Here is a 20790-nt window from a genome sequence, read left to right as displayed (position 1 = left end):
AAGATGTAGTCAAACGAGAACAGAGCGTGTCATGTGTGGCTTATGGTGAAAGATAAGTTTGTAGCACTGCCTCTTTGACATGTTATTGGAAAAGTTTATCTTGCTTTTGGCAGATTACTTTTTCTGTGATACAGAATATCCAATAACTCATGCAATTTGCATGCCATTTTAGTGTCACTGTTGGTTGTTTATTTGAAGCAAATATTTATGTGATAAAAAATGTCCAAGAACATCAGGGCAGCAGTCCTAAAATGTATTTTAAATGTGGATTGCCAAAGTGCATTTTGTATATCCCAAAGGCTTGGATGAAAGCTTGCTTTTTAGGTGCAATTAGCTGCAAATGTAAAAACTCATGGCTGGATGACTAATGGTTATAGCTAGTCCTCAAATAAATGGTCTAAGTAAATCTTAGATTCTTGGAACTCTGACTCACCAGAAAATTCCTGTGTTTATGGTACATTTTCCCTTGGCTTATACACAAATATTGAATTTAACTTTTGTCCTAAAAATTAAATAAAACTGTGATGTAATCCCAAAAGAAATACTGCATAAATGTTATGCGTTTCCCACCAAAAGAAACTTGCATATTCTCATGTTTCTTAAAACTTTTTCAAGAACAGAACTGTATTTTTCCCTCTTCTTAAGCATACATTCTATGAAAAAGCAATTTAACTTCAGTTTAGCCTGCTGAATATATACTTGAATTAAACATCTCTAATTGCTACATTTTTATCCTTCCAGGAAACAATCAACTCTTCTCAGTCATGATGAATAAGCAGAATGTTTTATAGCTGCCTACTGTAGGCAGGGCTTAAGAAGGCTTCAGAAAAAGAAAAACCTAACCCCAACTCCCACCAAGATAAACTTGAGATCTTTAAGTTAAATATTTGAAACAGTTGATGTTTTAAACTTGAACTGACTTATAACACACCTTTCACACCACACATTTCTAGGTAAAACATGGGTAGTATAGTCACTTTAAAAATATTAACCATAATTCTTTCTTTCTCCAAAATAAACACAACTATTTAGGAATGGGGAAAAAAGAAAAAAAAGAAAGAAATTCTTGCATGGTTGGTTCTGTATTTTTTGCTTAACACATTCCTCAAGAAATAAAATACTGCTCAATAGCACCAAAAAAGAAGGGGTGGGGTGTGGGGGGGTTGGGTGGGAAGTGTGGGTAAGTTTTGTGATAAGTTACACACAACATGAAACCTACACAGTAGCTTTGGTAAAACGTAGATCTGATATTTTACTCTTCCTTGTATAACACAAAGTTGTTTTATAAGCAGTCATCTTCTATTACTTTTAGTGCAATAGCAAATATTTACTCAAAAATGAGCCTCATACTTGTATGCTAAGTAAATTTTAGTAATGGAATCTTTTCCTTTATCACTGTGCTGAATATGAACTTCCATTGAACAACAAACAATCAAGACAATGTTTTAACTTTCTGCTTATGACAAATGTTATTACTTTGTAAACAATGCTGCATACTACACAGTACATTTTCAATGGATGGTTTCACCCAATTTCATTACACCATCCACTTGAAATAAAAGATCTGTAGTTGCTATGCATTTTATAGCTATTACATGGTGATTATTAAATGTCAGAGTGAAAAAATTGAGTCTGCATGAAGACAGACTTAACAGCTTCTGGATGGGGTCTGCTGTATAGGATGTTGAATGGAATCATTAAGTATCACAATTTCTAATATAGAGTACTTAGAAACATTCTATTTAGCAGCATCTTTCATAGAAATCTGACTTCCAGATTAGATATGTTTTTGGTTAAAGTGTTATTTTCAAAATAACTTTTATGGCCAAATGATTATGATTTCAATTACCAGTTTCTTCATATCCTTTCCAAGAATTGGTATGACTAACTTTGGCTGGCATACAAAGTTAGCCAAGCAAACAACCTATTAACTAAAAGAAAAGTACAATCACTGTTACATCTTCAATGAATTAACCAGTTTCAGACTACAACCTTCACAGACACGGTACATACAGAAACCATAAATCCAAGAATATTGGTTGATAAACAACCCGTGTGTTTTACTAACAATTCAGCAGCAAACCCACTTTGCAATACAGTCATATGCCAGAATTTAGTTGGAAATTTGATAAGGCAGCAGCAAAATATGGAAGATATAAGTATCAGGAAACACTAAAAAGCATAAATCACATGTTCACACAAAGTTTTGTGTGACAGCAAAATGACCACACACCAGCAACCATGACCAAAGTATTTTATACTTAGTTTTGCCTACATCAGTGTGAACGGCTAGAAAAAGAATCTTTGCAAAAATTGTCATGTGATCATATTAGCAATTTGCAAAATAAGTATTATGACCATAAATACTGTTGTGGCAGCTAATGTAATACAAAAGGTATGCACAGAAAGGCATTTTGAATCAGATTAGCACATAAACCAAGAGTATGAATACAAACCGTAACAAAAATTTAGCCGGTTACTGTAGTAACGGATGCAGTTAAGGATGTCTCATTTTCTAAACATTTTATAGATGGGTGAGGAGGAGAAATAGATCAAAATGCAACTAAGTACACTGGGTGGAATTTTCAAAAGTACCTAAGTGACTTAGGAACAAAAATATCTTTGAAAATCAGTGGTACTTGTGCTCCTAAATCATTTAGCTTCTTTTGCCTATAAAATAATTGTTTGCATCATTACCTATAAAGAAATTATTTAGTGTGAGATTTTCAAAAATGTTCTATGTTGGCCTAACTCTGCTCCCACCAAAGTCAATAGTAAACTGATTATTGTGGGAGCAGATTTAGGCCAATGATGAATGCTTTTGGCATGAATTCAGGAAAGTACCTATAAACACATGTAATTTTAAACACTTAGGATGGGATTTTCAAAAATACCGAAGGGAGAAAGGCACAAAAGTCCCACTGAAGTGCCTAAGTGAAGACAGGAATCTCCCTTCAATTTTTGAGAATCTCACCCATAAGCAACCCCATTAACCTCCATGAAACTACCCACATACTTAAAGTTAAGCATGTACACAAGTATCTTCTTGAATCAGGACCTACACTGTGAATGTCATAGGCCAATAGCCAAGGCCATATCATCCCACAGTAGAATCAGAAAGGGGACAAAGGGACTTGGAAAGTCCTCCGGGTTCACCCTGCTGAGTTTCCTCCTAATGCTTCCTTAGGGGAGTCGTATCAAAGGGATTGCATCACGCTCCTGAGTTTGTTGTGAACAAGATGAAAATGATTCAGAATTGCAGCCAATTGTATCTCAAGGCCCTGATTCTACAGTCTCTATGAAGCAGAAACTCCCATTGCCTTCAAAAGCTCCTCTGACTTCAATAGGAGTTATGTCTCAGGTTAAGGATACTGGAGTCAGAATTAGCTGGGGGCCTAGAGGAAAGCATGGCAGAGGTAGGCAGAATGGATAGAATGTTTTTGGTGTCCAGAGGAGTCAGAACACTAGGAGCCATTGGTAACCCCGTCTAACAGATGTGATGTGATTACTCCAGGAAAGGTCTCCTGCCACTTGCCATTGTGCATAGGCCTTGCCATGACCCCAGCCTGCCCAAACACACCTCCTCTGACAATGCTAATGACCTCACAACTACACTTGGGGACGTATGGATATAGCATTCTGAGTACCTCTGGTGAAGGAGGGCTGGAGGTGTAGGGGCTACCCAGTACTTAGGTACTAGAGCCGCTATAATCTGTCCCATTGTGTTATTAATATATAAAACACTATAACCTAAATTCTGCAGTCTTTACTCATGCAACAGTCTCACTGAACTCATCTGGGAGTTTTGAACTATTCTCGCGGGCAGAATTTGTCCCTGCACTGATCCAAACCAATGCAGATCTCCATGTTGCTACATTATCCAACATCACATTAAACTGGAACACAACCCTTCAAGTGGGCTCATGAACCAACCATTTATGTTCAGGCACTCCCTGTCTTAGTGCATTCTTATTTGCCAGGCAGTTAATCTTAAAGTAAACCAGGGGAAACAATATTTATATTGGTTCCTACAGCATTTCACTGACTTTATTGCAAATATTTTTATATAGAAAAGGACAGTTTGTGGACCAATAATTATTTTGTTCAGTGTCCTGTTAGAATAAAGATATCCTGACGAGTTTTTAGCAGGGGAAATCCAGATCCGTGTATGGAAAATTTGGGCTTCTGATACTCTCGGTGTTTGAAGCCCTTCTCTGTTTGTCAAGAAACAAACAAGCAAAGAAGATATGTAATTCTCCAATAGGGCAGCAATGGGGTTACGAAGCACGGTGGTTAAAAACAACTAAGCTTTGTCTACACTACAGCTATTCCCAATTCAACTGGAAGAGCTGTGCTGGCAGTGAGTTACAGGTCTGACTTTTACCACTGTAGAGAAATCCTGTTTTGTAATGGCGTCCTTCATGAGCATTGCAGGGTTTTCGAGTCTGCGGCCCTAAATGTTGACTCAACAGCACCACCAGAGGTGTGAACTTTCCACATTTATCTTACTGGGGGTATTAACTTCAAAGCCTACTTGTGGCCATTAAATAAAACACAAACACCCATCTTGACCATTAAAATATAAGGATAAGGAGACAGCTGGGTCCAGCTTTGGTTTTGAATCCAATATTCCAATACAATCTTGTTAAAAACAAGATTCCTGGATTTTTTTTTCTAAGTATTTAAAATAGCTTCTAAGGTTCTGTTGTGAATTTAACCAATAATTTGCCTTCTCTTGATGTACCATTTGCCGGGCCACCTTAGACAAATGATGCCCTGGGCAAACTTGTATTTTGGCACCCCTGGCCCCCGCTGCCTCCCTGGGCTCCCTCCCCCATCATTTCCGGGCCCCACTGCCTCCCCCGACTCCACTCAGTGCCCCTGGCCCCTGCTGCCTCCCCAGCCATCTCCCCATCACCCCCGGGCACCCTCATTACTCCAAATTCCATTCTGCGGCCTTGCACCTGAGGCGCACCCCGCTCCTTGCCTCTTGACCATGGTGCCCTCTGAACCACAGTGTCTTGGGCAGTTGCCCACATCACCCACCCATAAAGCCAGCCCATACCATTTGTCCTGAGTACATTCTACGAGGCAAATAAATTTGAATTAATTTTAAACTGAAAAATACAAACCCCCCTATCTGTATATTTCAATGATTCCTTCCCAGTTTGGGATAATCTGACAAGCCACAAAGTGGGTGTTTAGTTAGCAACACAGTAATATTTGCACAGCTAATTAATGGCAAAAGATACCAGGCTATTTCATGCTTTAAAGCACAAACCAAGTGCATCTTTCTGTTTTGTGTAACCTCCTCTTAAATAAAAACATCATTTAAACATGCTCCCTCTTGCTGTACTTCTTTTTTTTCCTCCCATTCTGTTCACTGTGATTCAAAGCCATTGAAAGTCACGGGAGTCTTTTTCATCAACTTCAGTAGGCTCTGGATTCCTCCCTTTGCAGACCCAAGTGGTTAGCCCTGACATGTGCAATGCCAGCTACGGGACAGACTTTGTAACTCTTACTCATGATGGTGAGCACTTACTCACTCCTACAAGTAGTCTCACTGACTTCAATCAAATGAATAAGTGCACACCAGGGTGAGTAAGAGCTACACAATTGAATGATTGGAACCACAGCTTCAGTTAGAGTGCTTAGAAATATTTATCCTGGATGAGATGGTTGAAAAAGTGCTTAAGTCTGAGTTTCTCCACAGTGGTGTTATCGATATGTTCCACTGTGGTAAATAATTCAGGTTACAGTCTGATAAAAAAAGAAAAGGAGGACTTGTGGCACCTTAAAGACGAACAAATTTATTTGAGCATAAGCTTTCGTGATCTACAGATCACTTCATCAGACGCATGCAGTAGCTCAAATAAATTTATGCTCAAATAAATTTGTTAGTCTCTAAGGTGCCACAAATACTCCTGTTCTTTTTGCGAATACAGACTAACACGGCTGCTACTCTGAAACCAGTCTGACTGCAGAAACTTAAGTCCTGATTCCTGCAGTTGACTCCATGAATAGATAGGTTCCTTACCCATGCGGAGTGACTTCAATGGGAACCAACCATACAGAGTCAATTAGTTTGAAAAATATTCAGTCTCTCTCTCCCCTCAGGCAGATTAAACTAATATTAAGGGAAAAGCAAATTTACAACCCAGATTGATGACTTGGGTATGCATATGTTTTAAAGTTTCCAAAAAGCACATTTGGTTCAAAAGTCAGCTTGTGTGTTTGTCCCGTCAACATTTTTAAAGCTAAACCTTGTGTTTTGTGTCCATTACCAATGTGGAATTTCTTCCCGAAAAGGCAGTTTGGGCCACTGGATAGGATACTAGAGTAGCAGACATGGATTCTAGTCCCAGCTCTCTCTTTGACAGTGCAATTGCCCAAGTTCACACTATCTCAGTCTTTCATCTATTAAATGGGGATACTAATTATGCTTATCCGTCTTTGTAAAGCACTTTGACTTTTATGAATGAAAAGCCATATTGGTGAGAAGGGCCAGTGCTTATGCTGTGCCCTGGGTGTGCCCAGTGCTGTGTGGGCCAAAGCTTCACTGTATCTAACACCCAAACTCTTTAGGGGGATTTCAAATTGCAAAAAACAGATAATCAGTGTAACAAGTTCTAAATACTAAAGAATCAACATTTATCCTTAAAAACAAAATAGATTTTGATTAACATTTCCAAGAATTGACTTGTGATTTTGGAGCCTCACCTGTTCGGTGCTCACTGAGAGACAGCTTAAATGGGTCTGATTTTCAAAGGATAAGTGCTCATTACTTTCTTAAAACAAGAAAACCAAACCAACCAACTGAACAAAAACCAGGCTGCTTTAAAGTTTTCCAAATTGGGCATCTAAAAATGGAGGCTCCCCTAATCACTAGTCACTTTTTAAAATCTTGGCCTTTGGTTTTACATGGCACCTTTCAACATTTCAGTACCCAAACCAACCACACATATTTCTGTTCTCTGGTGTTACGTTAAAATCCAAACTAGAAGGAACATCTTTTGTGCAAGAAAATGAAAATAAACAGAACTATTTCTTCAAAAGGAGTTGATTTCTCCATGATGCAAGTAATGATAGTAGAGTGCCCCTCGAGCACCTCCATGGCTTTTCAAGGTATCAGGCACAACCAAATTATTAATCTCCTGAGGGCATGGATTCCCTCAGAAAACCAACAAATCCTGGAATCACTAACACAGTGAAGCCTTCTTAACTATTTGACATACATTGTTGTATATCTCTTTCTAGACTCCCTGGTTATGAAGAAACCCTTGAAACAAGATGACAAATGAATAGAGATGTTAAATAAATAAAAACCAGCTATGCAGTGACTTACGACTACCAAACCTTTAGAAGATTAAAGAAATCTGCTGTATACCATTTATGTCATCCATAATTATATCTCCATAGAAACATGAAAAACCACCCAAGTTGATTACAGCATAAAAATATTCAACTCATATGAGATTAACTATGCTCTGAAGAGATATATTTATGAGATCTCCATTGCATGGTAAGACTTTAATGAAGGCAACATTTACAAATTTTTCCTGCAACAATGAAATTAGGTTTGTGATAGAAAGAGGTGAATTTCAACTCTGCTTGGGAATTAGATTTATCTCTGCTGCCCCCTTAAGAATATTGATCAGCCAATGGGAATGTTTCCCCTGTCCATGCAGTTATCTAAATCTTGAAATAACTGCCTATAAAAGGAGCCACTTTTTTCTTCTATTCCAATAAAATGTGGCATCTAGTCAGCTTATAATTGCAATACATCTTACAAGACTCCAGAGTGAAGTAAAATATGTGCCACTATCAAGCTGAGGTGTGGGGAGAGGGCTAGAAAAGACACTATTACAAATTATCCTTCTTACGTTCTGTTTTTAACCCAACTGAAGGTGTCCGATTATTATTTTTGGAGGAGAAGTTCAGTAAAAAGGGATGGTACCTCTTTGAGAGCCATTATGCTAAAATATGTCATTGTTGTCTAAGCAACCGTCAGAGCCTCCTGAAAGCACAAAACCCTATATTGCCCGCCTCAGCAGATGGTTGGAATGCTTACATCGAAGGAAAGAGAGCAGGTAGTTAGAACAGTTTAAAGCAGATTATTATTATTATTTTTTAAAGAAAAATTAACTCTTGGAAGGCAGATCACCACAGGGAGGCTTGGTGCGACTGTACAACTTTATTGTAAGCGGGCACACAGTGCATCACAACTTCTCACTCACTGCCAATAAGTAGGAGTTGGTTTTTTTTAAAGAAACGAAGGCAGTTTTTAAAAAATTATGGCAACTAAGATATCTCAAAACTTTGACACGCTGAGAATGTTTTCACTCCAGTGCTTCCAGGGGTCATTTAAAGAATTCTGGAGGTCAGGAGTGATTTGAACACCTGCTCGGCTGTCTACTGAATTACTGATCTTGTAACATCAAATATATGGCCTAGGGAAACAGGAGACATACTGTAAAAACTGTTGTTGATAATTATAGGAGACACTGTGTGCCATTTATCTGATCAGTATAATTTGCATGAGAAAAACATCTTCAGCCTTTTTACTGAAACCTTTACCACAGTAGATAGCTGGGGATGCATATTTTACAACCCAGTGCATTGTTGCTGAAAACACATTCACCCACAGGAGCACAAAACACAATTAGACTATTATGGACTACATTCGCTAAGGATAATAGAACTGTATGTTTCATTTTGATATAAAGGGCTCTATTATCCTCTTTATTTACACCTCATGTAGTTTTGATTTTTCTGTAATTTAGATGGAAATTGATACTGCACGACCCTCATGTAAATTATACAAAATTGTTGTTCTTGCCTCTGGAATTGGGTGCACATCTTAGATCGCTTGGTAGATGTTAGGACCGCAGCGCATGTCCAAAGGGGGGGGAGGGGAAGAAAGGGGAGAAATTATCTTAAATGATCGAGTTAATTTATAAACAAATGGAAATCTCGAAGAAATTCGTGCATGCAGCTTTAACGTCAGCTACCAATGCTCTGCAGATTACTATAGATCCCTGCACACTTACTTACATGGGCCCAATAACCATAGTGTCTGAGCACCTCACATATATTAATCATGAACTTATCCTTGCAACATCCCTGTGAGCTAGGGAAGTATCATCCCCATTTTACAGAGAGGGAACTGAGGCATGGAGAAATTAAATGATTTACCTAAGGTCACACCTGAAGTCTGTGACAGAGCTGAACCCAGGTCTTCTGAGTCCCAGCCAATAGCTTTACCCACAAAACCATCCTTCCTCCAGTGACCTCACGAGTATTAAAGGGGCAAGGAACATTTTTATAGGAGAAAATCATTCTTAAACAACCTCTCCAATGCAGGAAGCACCTATCTTTTTGCCCCTTCAAGCTTATTTACTGTGGCCATTGTAGGCAAATACTATTTAAGACAATAAGGCGATAAATCAGCTAGTGGAGTTTATGGCTCTATTCCTGAAGGGTTTTGCTTTTTGGAGGGACCAAAATCAACAATCCTCATCTCAGAAGATGAAGCTCCAAAGTGTGTCCTCATCCCATCTACCATTAATGTGCAGGGTCAACAGCAGCAGAGAGCACTGGGCGTTAGGAAGGTCATAGAAGAGGTAGCAACATACAGTTTACTTTAATGTAGCAGGGCAAAGCTGCCTTACAGTGGCAAAATAGATACTACATTACATCTCTAGAGCACATGAAGGCTTGGGCTGTCATTTAATCAGTAAAATACTTTGCATTTCCACAGCATCAAGCCACAAATTAAGCCTGACAGCAACTAAATGAGGTAGGTACCATTCCTCCCATTTTGTAGATGTGTTTAGTGAGGCACAGAGAAGTTGTGTGATTTGCCCAAGGTCACGTGGTGAGTCAGCGGCAGAGCCAGAGGTGAACTGACTGACCAGTAGTGTGCTTTAACAAGAAGAGAATGCTTTCACTTTCACTTTCCACTTAAATTCCTCATTCAGCACATCATACCCAAACAACCTTCCCACTGCCTCTGGCAGACAGTGATTCCAGCACATACTCTTGCATTCTGAAGGGCATCTGGGCAGACTGCTTGCTTGACTAAGCAACTAACTTGTCAGTCACCCAGAAGAGGCAAGTGTGCTGGGAGTGAAGCATATGCACCTCAAAATTACATTTATATGGCCGCCATTTTTCATTCAAGCACTTGAGGGCACTGTATAAAGTCTAACTGTAAATACATATAGCACAGAAAATTAAGTGACACAGGAGAATTTTAAAAAGCTAGGCTAAAACCTTTGATCTGTAATCCTTAGCCAATTTTAAAGGGCAACAAAGATCTTATTTAATACAGGTGACTGGTGTTGCTCCCATTTCTCTGATCTGCCTACTGGCATGTGTTTAGTTTACATATTTGTTTGCAACTTAATTATATTCAAAAATGCAAAACCTGGGAGCATTAGGACCTATAATATAGCTCCAAGCCTACTGAGGTCCATAAACAAGGCAAAGACACAACATGAGGGATCTGCGTAAAGTAACATAATTAAAACGATGTGGAATTCTATTCCCTTGGCATTAATAGATCTTTTGTACAAACTCCTCTTCATGATTCAGCATTTGCAAAAGGAATCACATAAAATGATAAGGAATGGAGCATTACCGGCTCTTTGTGGGATACCAGTAAAGCTGGACTGTGAAGGGAGTGGGGGCTTTTAGAGGGATGAGTGCAAACACTTAGATTTCTGATTTCTATAGCAACTCCTGGGGGGGAGGGCTTCTGAACAGAAGTTCAAATTGAATTTATATCTGCCAGTGCAGATAGAAGTTATGACCAAGGAGAAAATAGGTTTCACTCAAAATATTTTCTCATCAGATGGCCTACAGATCTCAGGTAGTTGTTTTGGTTTAGGCAAGTTGACAAGCATTTCATTGCTAATTTTGCCTAGTACTGTTACAGTTTGAAAAGCTTTCCTTGTGGATTACATAATTATATTTTTCTAAACAAAGAGTACATTGCATTAGCAGATTTAAATTATGCAAGCCTATTCTTTTGTCTTTTGTTGTATTGTATTCTATTGTGCTGGTAAAACAATACATGCTTTAATTAGCAAATATCTGTAAATAATTTACTTGCTTTTCATACAACGGAACAATGGAGCCAATTTTCACATACATCTACTGAGCATTTACAGTGGGTTTCTTGCCAGAATCTTCCATTGTTCAATATCTGTATCAATTTGCCCATCATTCAGAACCAACACTGTGCAGTGCAGAAAGAAACGAAAGTTCTTAGCTCGCCAGTGGCAGCTCCATCACAATATGCCCTAAAAGAGGCTAGTTTGTCCAGACAGGGTAAAATACCTTGAAAATGAAAGCAAACTCTATTATGTATAACCCTGGCACCTTCACATAGAAACATGGATGGCTGCCAAATATTAATGTCACTGGATAAATGCCATAAAATGCCAATGTCCTTCTGACCTTCTGACTACATTTTAGCTACAAAATAAAAAGCTCAACTTGATATGAGACTATCAATCATACCTTCATCTAGTCTTTACAGAGTTAAAACAGGGTGTGAATCCACACACATAAACACAAAGAAAAATCTCTTCAATCAAATATGTATGATTGTTTTAAGATGTGAGGCATTGTTATTTTGAATATGAATGAAAGGGCCAGAATAGGCATTTCAAGAATATTTCAGAACTATATCTCTGGGCAACTAATGCAAATACTGCTCCCATCATACTAGAGCTTCTTCATGAATAAAAGCACATAAGAACTTGAACCAGAACATACTTTCTATATCATATGCATATTGTTTGAATATTATTAAAAATGCAAAACCTATGTATGCTTTACTCTCCTGAGCAATACAGTAATTGTGATTAAGGGACAAGCAGCACAAAAAGAGCCAATTTATCTTACTTGTGCTTAGGAATACTATTGTGTAACTAAGCAACTAAAGACAAAATATAGTCTAATTAATTCACTCCTATGCTTATTTAAAAGACACAATTAGAACATTTTTATTTTCCAGCCTGCACAGTATCTCAACATGCTTGAGGGTGTAGCATGTAAAGCCTATTATTCTCAAAAGACAAGAGTTTAATGTTTAGTGCCACTGATCAGGCTGGGAAAAGCGACTATGGAGCGCAGTGGGTGCATTTTACAGTCTGAATACACTGAGAAATGAAAGATAAGGGGGAAAAAATCTGCTTAAGTGACCATAGACACCAGATTGCTGGCTAATGGCTAGCAACATGTGGCTTCACTGAGTAATGTCATTTCCCTCTTCTTCCTTTGCCAATGTATGTTACTGGTAGTGAGAGAGACATAAATATAAAGAGTGGATATGCAATTACCAAAACCATGATCTTTTATGAGGAATATCATATCTCTAACATTGCTATTACAGGTGTACCTGATTTCCAATGCTGCATTAATCTGAGCAACAATACATTGGCAATTGATGCTATGAGCTTGATTTTTAAAGCACCCTTTAATAATTGTACTCTGCATATTTGTTGACTTTATTGGTGTGGATAGACCTGGTGCAAGATAACCCTTCTGAATTCTAAGGAAGGACTCAGTTCTAATTTCAACTAAGAGAATACCAATCCTTACAGATCTTGAGAAAATCCATTCATATGCAAGCGACATAGGAGGTTTTCCAGGAAAGGTGGCAATACGTGACCATGGGAATAAGAATGCAATCAGTTGCTTAAGGCCCAGATTCTGCCACCCTTACTCACTTACTCATCTAAGTAATCCCATTGAATTCAGGGAGACTCTTTGAGGAGCATGTTACTGCTCAGCATCTGTAAAGGTGAAAGAATCAGACCCTCAATGAAAAAATGATAAATTTAAGAATATAAGAACATAAGAACGGCCATACTGGGTCAGACCAAAGGTCCATCTAGCCCAGTATCCTGTCTTCCAACAGTGGCCAATGCCAAGTCCCCCAGAGGGAATGAACAGAATAGTTAATCATCAAGTGAGCCATCCCCTGTCACCCATTCCCACCTTCTGGCAAACAGAGGCTAGGGACACCATCTCTGCCCATCCTGGCTAATAGCTATTGATGGACCTATCCTCCATGAACTTATCTGGTTCTTTTTTGAACCCTCTAATAGTCTTGGCCTCCACAACATCCTCTGGCAAGGAGTTCCACAGGTTGACTGTACATTATGTGAAAAAATACTTCCTTTATTTGTTTTAAATCTGCTGCCCATTAAGATTTGGAAACTTGTTGCTTTCCAAAACTTTCTGAAAAAAATCAGTCTTGTTATTATAAATTACACCTTTTTTAACAGAGTAAAATTTAAAAAAAAATAGTCTGAAAATACAAAAGACTGTCTGTAATAAAACAGGGGTGGAGGCCTTGCTCCCCTTACTCATATGAGCAACTCTTACTCATACAGACTACTTGTGTTAGTAAGGGTTACTTGCATGAGTAAAGGTAGAAGATCAGATCATCATTTGGTAAGAGAGACTGAGTCAATGTTTGATCTCTACTAAAACTAGATTTAGATAAATTCACTCAAAGTAAAGTAGAATTAAAATTAACAACAATGTATTCAAAAGAGTGACATTTCACACTAAGAAAATTAATATTTTTAGCATGTACACTTCCTATCAAATACCATGCCTACTTTTAATGAACTCTGCTTTTCATATTTTTTAAAGAATAGGCTAATTAATGCTGACAGCTTTAAAAACATGAAAATGCAAGTTGTTAACAAGCATTCTTCTCTCAAATATCTTCTCAAAAAAGGTCAATCGTGTTATAGGGCCAAATTATCCCTGCTGCAACTTGTGTTGAAGAGGGTTAAATGAGCAGAAAATCTGCAGAAGCCTTTAACTACAATTCTGTTGGGTTTGTGAGGTGTGGTTAAGCCAATGTGGCATCATCCCCAGTTTCATCTGACTCATGTTAGTGCCACCCGTTTGGAGCTACATGCTGCTGGGGTGTGTGTAGACTGAGCTTGGGAGAGCTTGAGCCAGGGCTGTAGATTTGGGGGCAGGAAGGGTTTGGAGGGGGCAGAGTCAAGGATGCTTTCATGGCATCAGTTCCCTGCAAATCCGTTAGGAACCTTCCCTCCCCTGCCCCATGCCACATCAAATTATATTGATCCAGTCTGCCCTGTTTTATACAAACTCCCACTTGACACTTTCAGTTGTACTTGAGGCCTCAATCCAGCAAAGCACTTAAGTACATGCTGAACTATCATCACGTGATTAGTCCAACTGACTTCAAAAGGAGTAGTCCTGTGCTCAGTTAAGTACTGTATGTGCTTAAGTGCTTTGCGGGATGGGGCCTAGAAGAGTTGGCTGTGGGGCATTTCCGGAACTCCTGGCAACCTGATTCCCTATGGGGTCTCAAAGAGTAGTGTTGTGAATGCCCTAGGACCTGAAAGCTTTCCCCATGGATCTCAGGGCACCTACAGAGCTGGAGGACACCACCACCTTATACTATGCCAGAAGGCAAACCTCACCCGTCCTGCCCAGGTGATTAGAGAGAAAATAGCGGTGTGGTACTTTCACGCAATGTCAGCCATCCCACTTACTCTCACTGACATACACCAAGAGTGCACTGAGAGAACATCAGCATAAGCCTGACATACAGGGCTCTGTTCTGCTCTCGTTTCCATGTCTCTAACTCAGGTTTCATGGGCGTAGCCAGAGAGGTTAATTCTATGACATTAGTACTGACACTTTCAGCTAAGGAAGAGACTGATCCTGCATTTGTTACACATTCAAAATTCAATTTGAAGTCAGCTAAATTTTGTTTGCTTGATTGTATGATGGAGCTCTATTGCCTCATCCAGCATGCTTAACTATAAGCAGATGAGTAGTTCTATTGGCATCAAGGGAACTGCAAACATGCTTAAAATAGAGCCCGTGTATTAGCAAAATCCAGTTTTACCAGTACAGATGGTTAAATATAGATATGGCTGATGGATAAACGGGCCTTTTGTAAAAAGCCTTTTGTATACACCCATCTCTGATTAGCTCAAACATTTGGCAATCAGATAAAATATGCCATCAGTAATTTCTGAGTAACAGAACCATTACGCACACACTTCGCTATTTCCTCTATAAGTAGCCACTGACTGAATATTACAACGGTAAGAAATTGGGGGAGGGACAGCTCAGTTGGGAAGAGGGATAGCTCAGTGGTTTGAGTATTGGCCTGCTAAACCCAGGGTTGTGAGTTCAATCCTTGAGGGGGCCATTTAGGGAGCTGGGGCAAAAATTGGGGATTGGTCCTGCTTCAAGCAGGGGGTTGGACTAGATGACCTCCTGAGGTCCCTTCCAACCTTAACTTTCTATGATTCTATGTTCCTTAGTACTGCAGACACCACATTTAGAAAAGGCTGGCACTCCTAATCCTCAAACTAGTGAGGATGTCTGCTCCTGACAATAATTATACCTCTGACTGGCTTGATCAACAGTTTACGATCAAACCAGTTGCTCTGCTAATCAACAGTTTTACTCACAGCAAGTGCCTCTCTTGACCTCTGACATCACAGAAAACCTTTGATACAGCAGATTTACAATACACATAAAAGTGCAACCTCACTTTATACCAGTTTTCTGAATGCAAGATAGGGAGTTTAAATCCATATATTTTCTTAAACCAATTTATTATTAAATTTATTGTTATAATTACCTGTATTTCAAGAATAGCATTTCCATACACAGAAGACATACAAAGGGTTACAAAACATCTCTATTCTAAATACAGCCCTGCCTGTGCTTTAGGACTAGATGTGGCTGTCATTTACATAAAAGAATTATTACTCTTGTTTAGTGACTTAAAATAACTGTGCTACATACTAATACAATATGTAAAATGTTTCCTTAAGTAACACATTGCCAATCAGTATGCAGCCTTTTGTCTTTTAGCTGCACATTTATGAACAGGTTTTATCATTCAAAACTATTTAAAATCAATGATAAAAAATCATGTCAATGTATATAAACAAGTTAATGGAGTAAGTGAAAACAAAGTACATTTCTTAATGGGAGTGTTATGTTGCCCTCTCTAGGCCCTGGCTCTAAATGCTAGTTTCTGTAGGCTCTCTGCCAAAGAAGTATCTCTGTGAGCTGTTGCTATTTCTTGCTGCGGCTGCTACTCTGCTAATGAATGACTAACTTAGGCCAGAGGGGAAATGACATCATTGGGATGTAAAATAGACCTGCATTAGGAAACTTTCTACCTGCTTTACATTTGTCATAATTATTCTATACAATTCAATAATCATTTGCATAATTCCAAGGCATGCCATTATCTCAAATGAAAATTGTTTTCATATGGTTGAATAATTCAGAATGACATCAGTTAAAGCCCTAATGAAATATACAAGTATAATCATACAGCTAATTACTATCAGTGTTTGCATTTTTAAAAAAATCAAATCATGCATAATATTATGAATGTACATGCAGCTGAGAATTACTGCATAGAAGGAACATTCTTACATGTAATGGTAGGATTAATTTTCTCTGATGTTCATACCACAGTAACATGAGCTGATCATTAAAGCATATTAAAATGATTTGTGTCCCATTTCCCACCCCTCTCATCCAAAACTCTTTCATTTAAAACACTCACACACACAGGAGTATGGCTTCTAAATATTCACCACTAGCAATTTTAGAACCTCCATCCTTCACTGTCATCTTTTTTTATCCTTAGAAGAGGGTCCTCAATTTAAATTGTGAACACAGAAATTAAAATAGGTAAGTGGTAAATTGAGAAGAGGATTAAAAGAAATGTTTCAAACACATTTTCAAAAGAAGTTACCACAAAATATCTAATAAAATTCAGAATGATTTCCTGTCTGGTTTAGCAGAATGTCTATTACACTTGTAGTCTTTTCTGGATATTTAATCCTCCCCTTTTCCAGATCACAGCCCATGTTGAAGTAATAAATTTGAAAAGCAAATAATAAGTAGTAGTGAGGGGGAGGGGAAGAGAGACAGCTGCACAGGAAAGTTGGACAGGGGGAGGGGACAGAGGCACTTTCAGTGGAAGAGAGGTCAACCTGTTAATGTTTTTCAATACCCTCTCCATGCTCCAAAATGTCTTAATTATTGACATCAGAAAAGATGGGCAATTTAAAAAAAAAGTAAGACAGCAGAACTACATATTTATTTCAGAAGAAGCAATTTATAAGGGAATGTTTGAAAGGTTACAATAATTAAGTAGCATGTACTAGGAATGGGTAACTCGATACTTCGGGGCGGGGGCGGGGGGAGCTTGAGAAAAACTACAATTAACTCCATCAGCCTATGGACTGTTGAAGGAATTGGCAGCTCAGATGGTATGGGGGCTTATTGCGGAGATAAGGAAGGCTTCCAGTCATTTCCCCCCATGCTTGCACTTTAGGCAGCTGAAATATTATTGCAGCCACATCTGGCTATTTCTGAGCGCTTTTGAACTGGCCATCTCTCCGCATAAACATAGCCCCGTTTGTACACCACACTGAAATAGTTCCTCAATAACAGTGCAGTCAGCTGACTAGAGTAGCCAGCAAAATTGCGGTCATACATGAAATTACAGAGCTAGAAGAATACACTGTAAACGCAATCTGGGCTCCAGACCTTAGCTTTGCAGTTATGGGGTACTTCTAATCAAACTTTCCAGGATGAAATTGACAATGGGTTCTCCCTATTAGAAGTAACTCAGGGGGACTGTAAAACGAAACAGCTTGACTTCAGCATTAGCCTTTAACTCATTCCCTTCCACCCACCGGTCTTTCTGGAAAATGTCCACTTTTTTTCATAGTAATTTTAAACTAACACATCTAGTGAAATGCACCAGAAAAGAGACATTGTTGTTAATGCTTAACGTGTTTGTGCTGGTTACATGACTGCTTTGAAATACGCCCAGGCATCTCTGCAAGTTATTTGAATGTATTATTCCAGTACCTGTCATTTATCACTTTATTCAACACGTCTTTGCCAGCTCAATAGCTTTTGATCTCACTCAGCCTCCATTTCGTAATTTCCGCCCTCTTAAACATATCAAATACTAAACAAATGTTAACAATATCTAAATCCACCAAATCCCCCACTCCTCAACCAGACACTGAAAACGGGGAAGGGGGGGGGGACACACAAAACACCAAAGCATGTGACGTTCACACAGCAACAGCAAGAAGTGGAAAAAATCATTTTAAAAAATCCTTAAATCCCCCCTCCCCCCAAGTTATTTGATTGTGGCTTTTTACAGAGCATCCCCCCTCGCCCCCGGTAGAGCTGCCATCGAAACTCTTACAATGACAAACAGCTCAAGCCCCTGTTTGTGGCATTACCCCTTTAAAAGAGTCTTACGTTGCCTGCAGAAGGGAACATTTCAATCCTGTCCTTTAATAAACGTTACGGGGGGAGGAAAAATCCGCACAGATACACACAGACGCACACACACAGAGAGACAGAGTGAGATATGTTTACCACCTCGCCATGGTCACTATTTCTGCCCTGGGGAGTATCTTCTGGGAGGAAATAAAGTTTGGAGCTGGATAAAAGTTGCCGGGTAGTCCTCTCTTCCCACAACAGCTGGAGCTCCGCTATGCAAATCGGATCCTCTGGCTTACATCTTACAAAGAAAAAGTCGCCAAGGGACAAAATTCTTGGTTTGCCTTCAAGGTGGAACTGAAAAGCCTTGTAGAAAATGTAAGGACCGTGCAAACCACACGGAGAGCCGACCCACTGCAGGGAATTAAAAAAAAATCAAGTCAATAAAATAAATATAATCATCCTAATAAATAAGACAGGCAATCGTATATAGATCACAAACACACACACAGGCTTAAGGTGGGAATATCATCATCTAAAATAAGGAGTCTGGCAGTACCCAGCAAAGACCCCCCCCCACGGGAAAAATAATCATCATCACCATGATAATAATAATCTGTGCCTATGTATGATCAGTGAAGGAATCTATAAAGGGGGGAAATGCCATTTGGGGGTGCAGAGGGGGAAAGTTTGGTGGAAAGTTTGTGGGCGGGGGCCAGAGAGTGGGGGGTTGGGGCTGGGGGGGGGGGGATCGGGGCAGAGAAGCGGAGGAGAGACGAATACCTGGACTGAGTTGGGCTCCATCTCGGCGTTCTGAATTGATTGAACTCAACATTCTCTCCAAACTTGTTGGCTTGAATGGATTGCATCAGGTCCTGGCAGGGTAAAGCTCTCTCCTCCAGCAGCCAGCCCGAACCCTCAATATAAAACCTGAACCTCGCCTTCCCAGCTCACCCAAAATGACCAGAAATGCAGCCCAATATTTCTCCTGGCCCCCAATTTCCCAGAGGTGTGGAAAAGACGAGTTTTTTCCCCAATTGCTGCCTGATCAAATTGGCAACATGGGACGGGGCTGAGTCAAAGCATAGGACAAGGGCGGATGGATCAAGGCAAAATTGAGATCTAAAACCTAAAAAAAATATTGCAAAGCTGGAGCCTGTGTGGGGACATGAGTTAATTCCTGCAAAGTCCCAATGATGATGGATAGCATCACCGTTTCATTTTTGATAGGCAGAAAAGCTGCCCTGTTCAGCTGCGGATCTGACAGGACCTGCTTGTATATGTCTAATATAAAGAACGTTTCCTGCAGAGATTCTGGGGCGCAGCTCGTCTTTCTAATTCTCTTTAGCAGATTTGCCTTTATTAGACATGTAGATTTGTTTGATAGTTAAATGACGTTCCCTCACTGTCATATTTTCAAGGAACTTAATCTGTTACATTAGCTGCCTGATGCCTGTTTTCTGTGGGAAAGGAAGAAAGTGGGTTATCGATTATATAAACATATAAATATTAATGCAGTTGTTCGCTTTGGAAAAAAAGACGAGACTAATGAACACACACACACACACACACACACACAATCACTGGATTTTGCAAATAATATTGAACGGACAGCTACTGCATATAGGGAATGGAACAATAAACGATGCATGCTAAATCAATAAATGGGAGCAGTGGGTCTTCTCGGAATATGAATTCAGGCTGCTCCCAGATCTGCGTGTGCATACTTTAATTTTGATGTATATACATTAGTACGTGTTTACAATGCTGATCTCTGCCAAGGGCGATCTCAAATCATAATGTGTTTATATAACCAAGTGCTGCAGAAATACTGACTTTAACACACACACAGGAGAGAGCTAGAGCGCTACCTCAGTAATAGTTTGGAACCGGGAGGAGGGGGAGGAGAGGGGGAAAAATCCATTTGGAAACTAGTTAAATATAACTAGAAATTAAGCTGTTTAAAACCGGGGGCATGAACCGTGAGACAATAAAGGCTTTAAATGTGTATATTTATTGTCCTGGAGCCCTGAAGCATTACGAGGTTTGCATGCAGGGTTATTATGCAAACATTGAGAAACTTAAGAGCGACAGAACAAGAAAAGGGCACAGTGAGCAATGAAATCGAATGGCAAAGCCCAGCACCAATCCAGCCCCTATGTTTTCACCAGCAGTCTTTAGATGCATTTTCGCAGTGTTGATGTAAAATGGTGCACCCTCGCTTTCTCTCTTCTAATGTTATTATATTGGCACCGATCCTACCAAAGTAGGTCTGGCATGTTATAAAGTAAACATGTAATATATGGGAAATAAGGTCTGTACAGTATGACAGTTGAAACCTGATCTGTGATAAAATTACAGGATGTTGAAATTACTAGTAAGCTATTTTTAACGCTTTCGCAACATTTCACCTCTAGTCACAGCGTCTAGCTGAAACAGGATTACTCTAATGAAAATTATATTCACATGGTTGAAGTTAATAGTTTTTTGGGGGGG

General features: G+C 39.3%; 1 protein-coding gene across 1 annotated transcript in view; it reads right to left on the bottom strand.

Annotated features, from left to right (window-relative positions):
* ARID5B (AT-rich interaction domain 5B) overlaps window positions 1–19194 on the bottom strand; it is a 147372-nt gene extending 128178 nt beyond the window's left edge. The window contains exons 1-2 of the mRNA XM_073353422.1: window positions 19078–19194; window positions 18454–18708 (exon numbers count right to left, since the gene is read on the bottom strand). Coding sequence (XP_073209523.1) covers window positions 18454–18708; window positions 19078–19098 — 276 coding nt within the window. The 5' untranslated portion in view covers window positions 19099–19194. The remainder of the gene's footprint in view (window positions 1–18453; window positions 18709–19077) is intronic.
* Window positions 19195–20790: the final 1596 nt, after the last annotated feature.

The sequence above is a fragment of the Lepidochelys kempii genome, chromosome 7 (assembly GCF_965140265.1).
Source record: "Lepidochelys kempii isolate rLepKem1 chromosome 7, rLepKem1.hap2, whole genome shotgun sequence".
Taxonomy (NCBI): domain Eukaryota; kingdom Metazoa; phylum Chordata; order Testudines; family Cheloniidae; genus Lepidochelys; species Lepidochelys kempii.
This window is presented reverse-complemented; position numbering and strand designations above follow the sequence as displayed.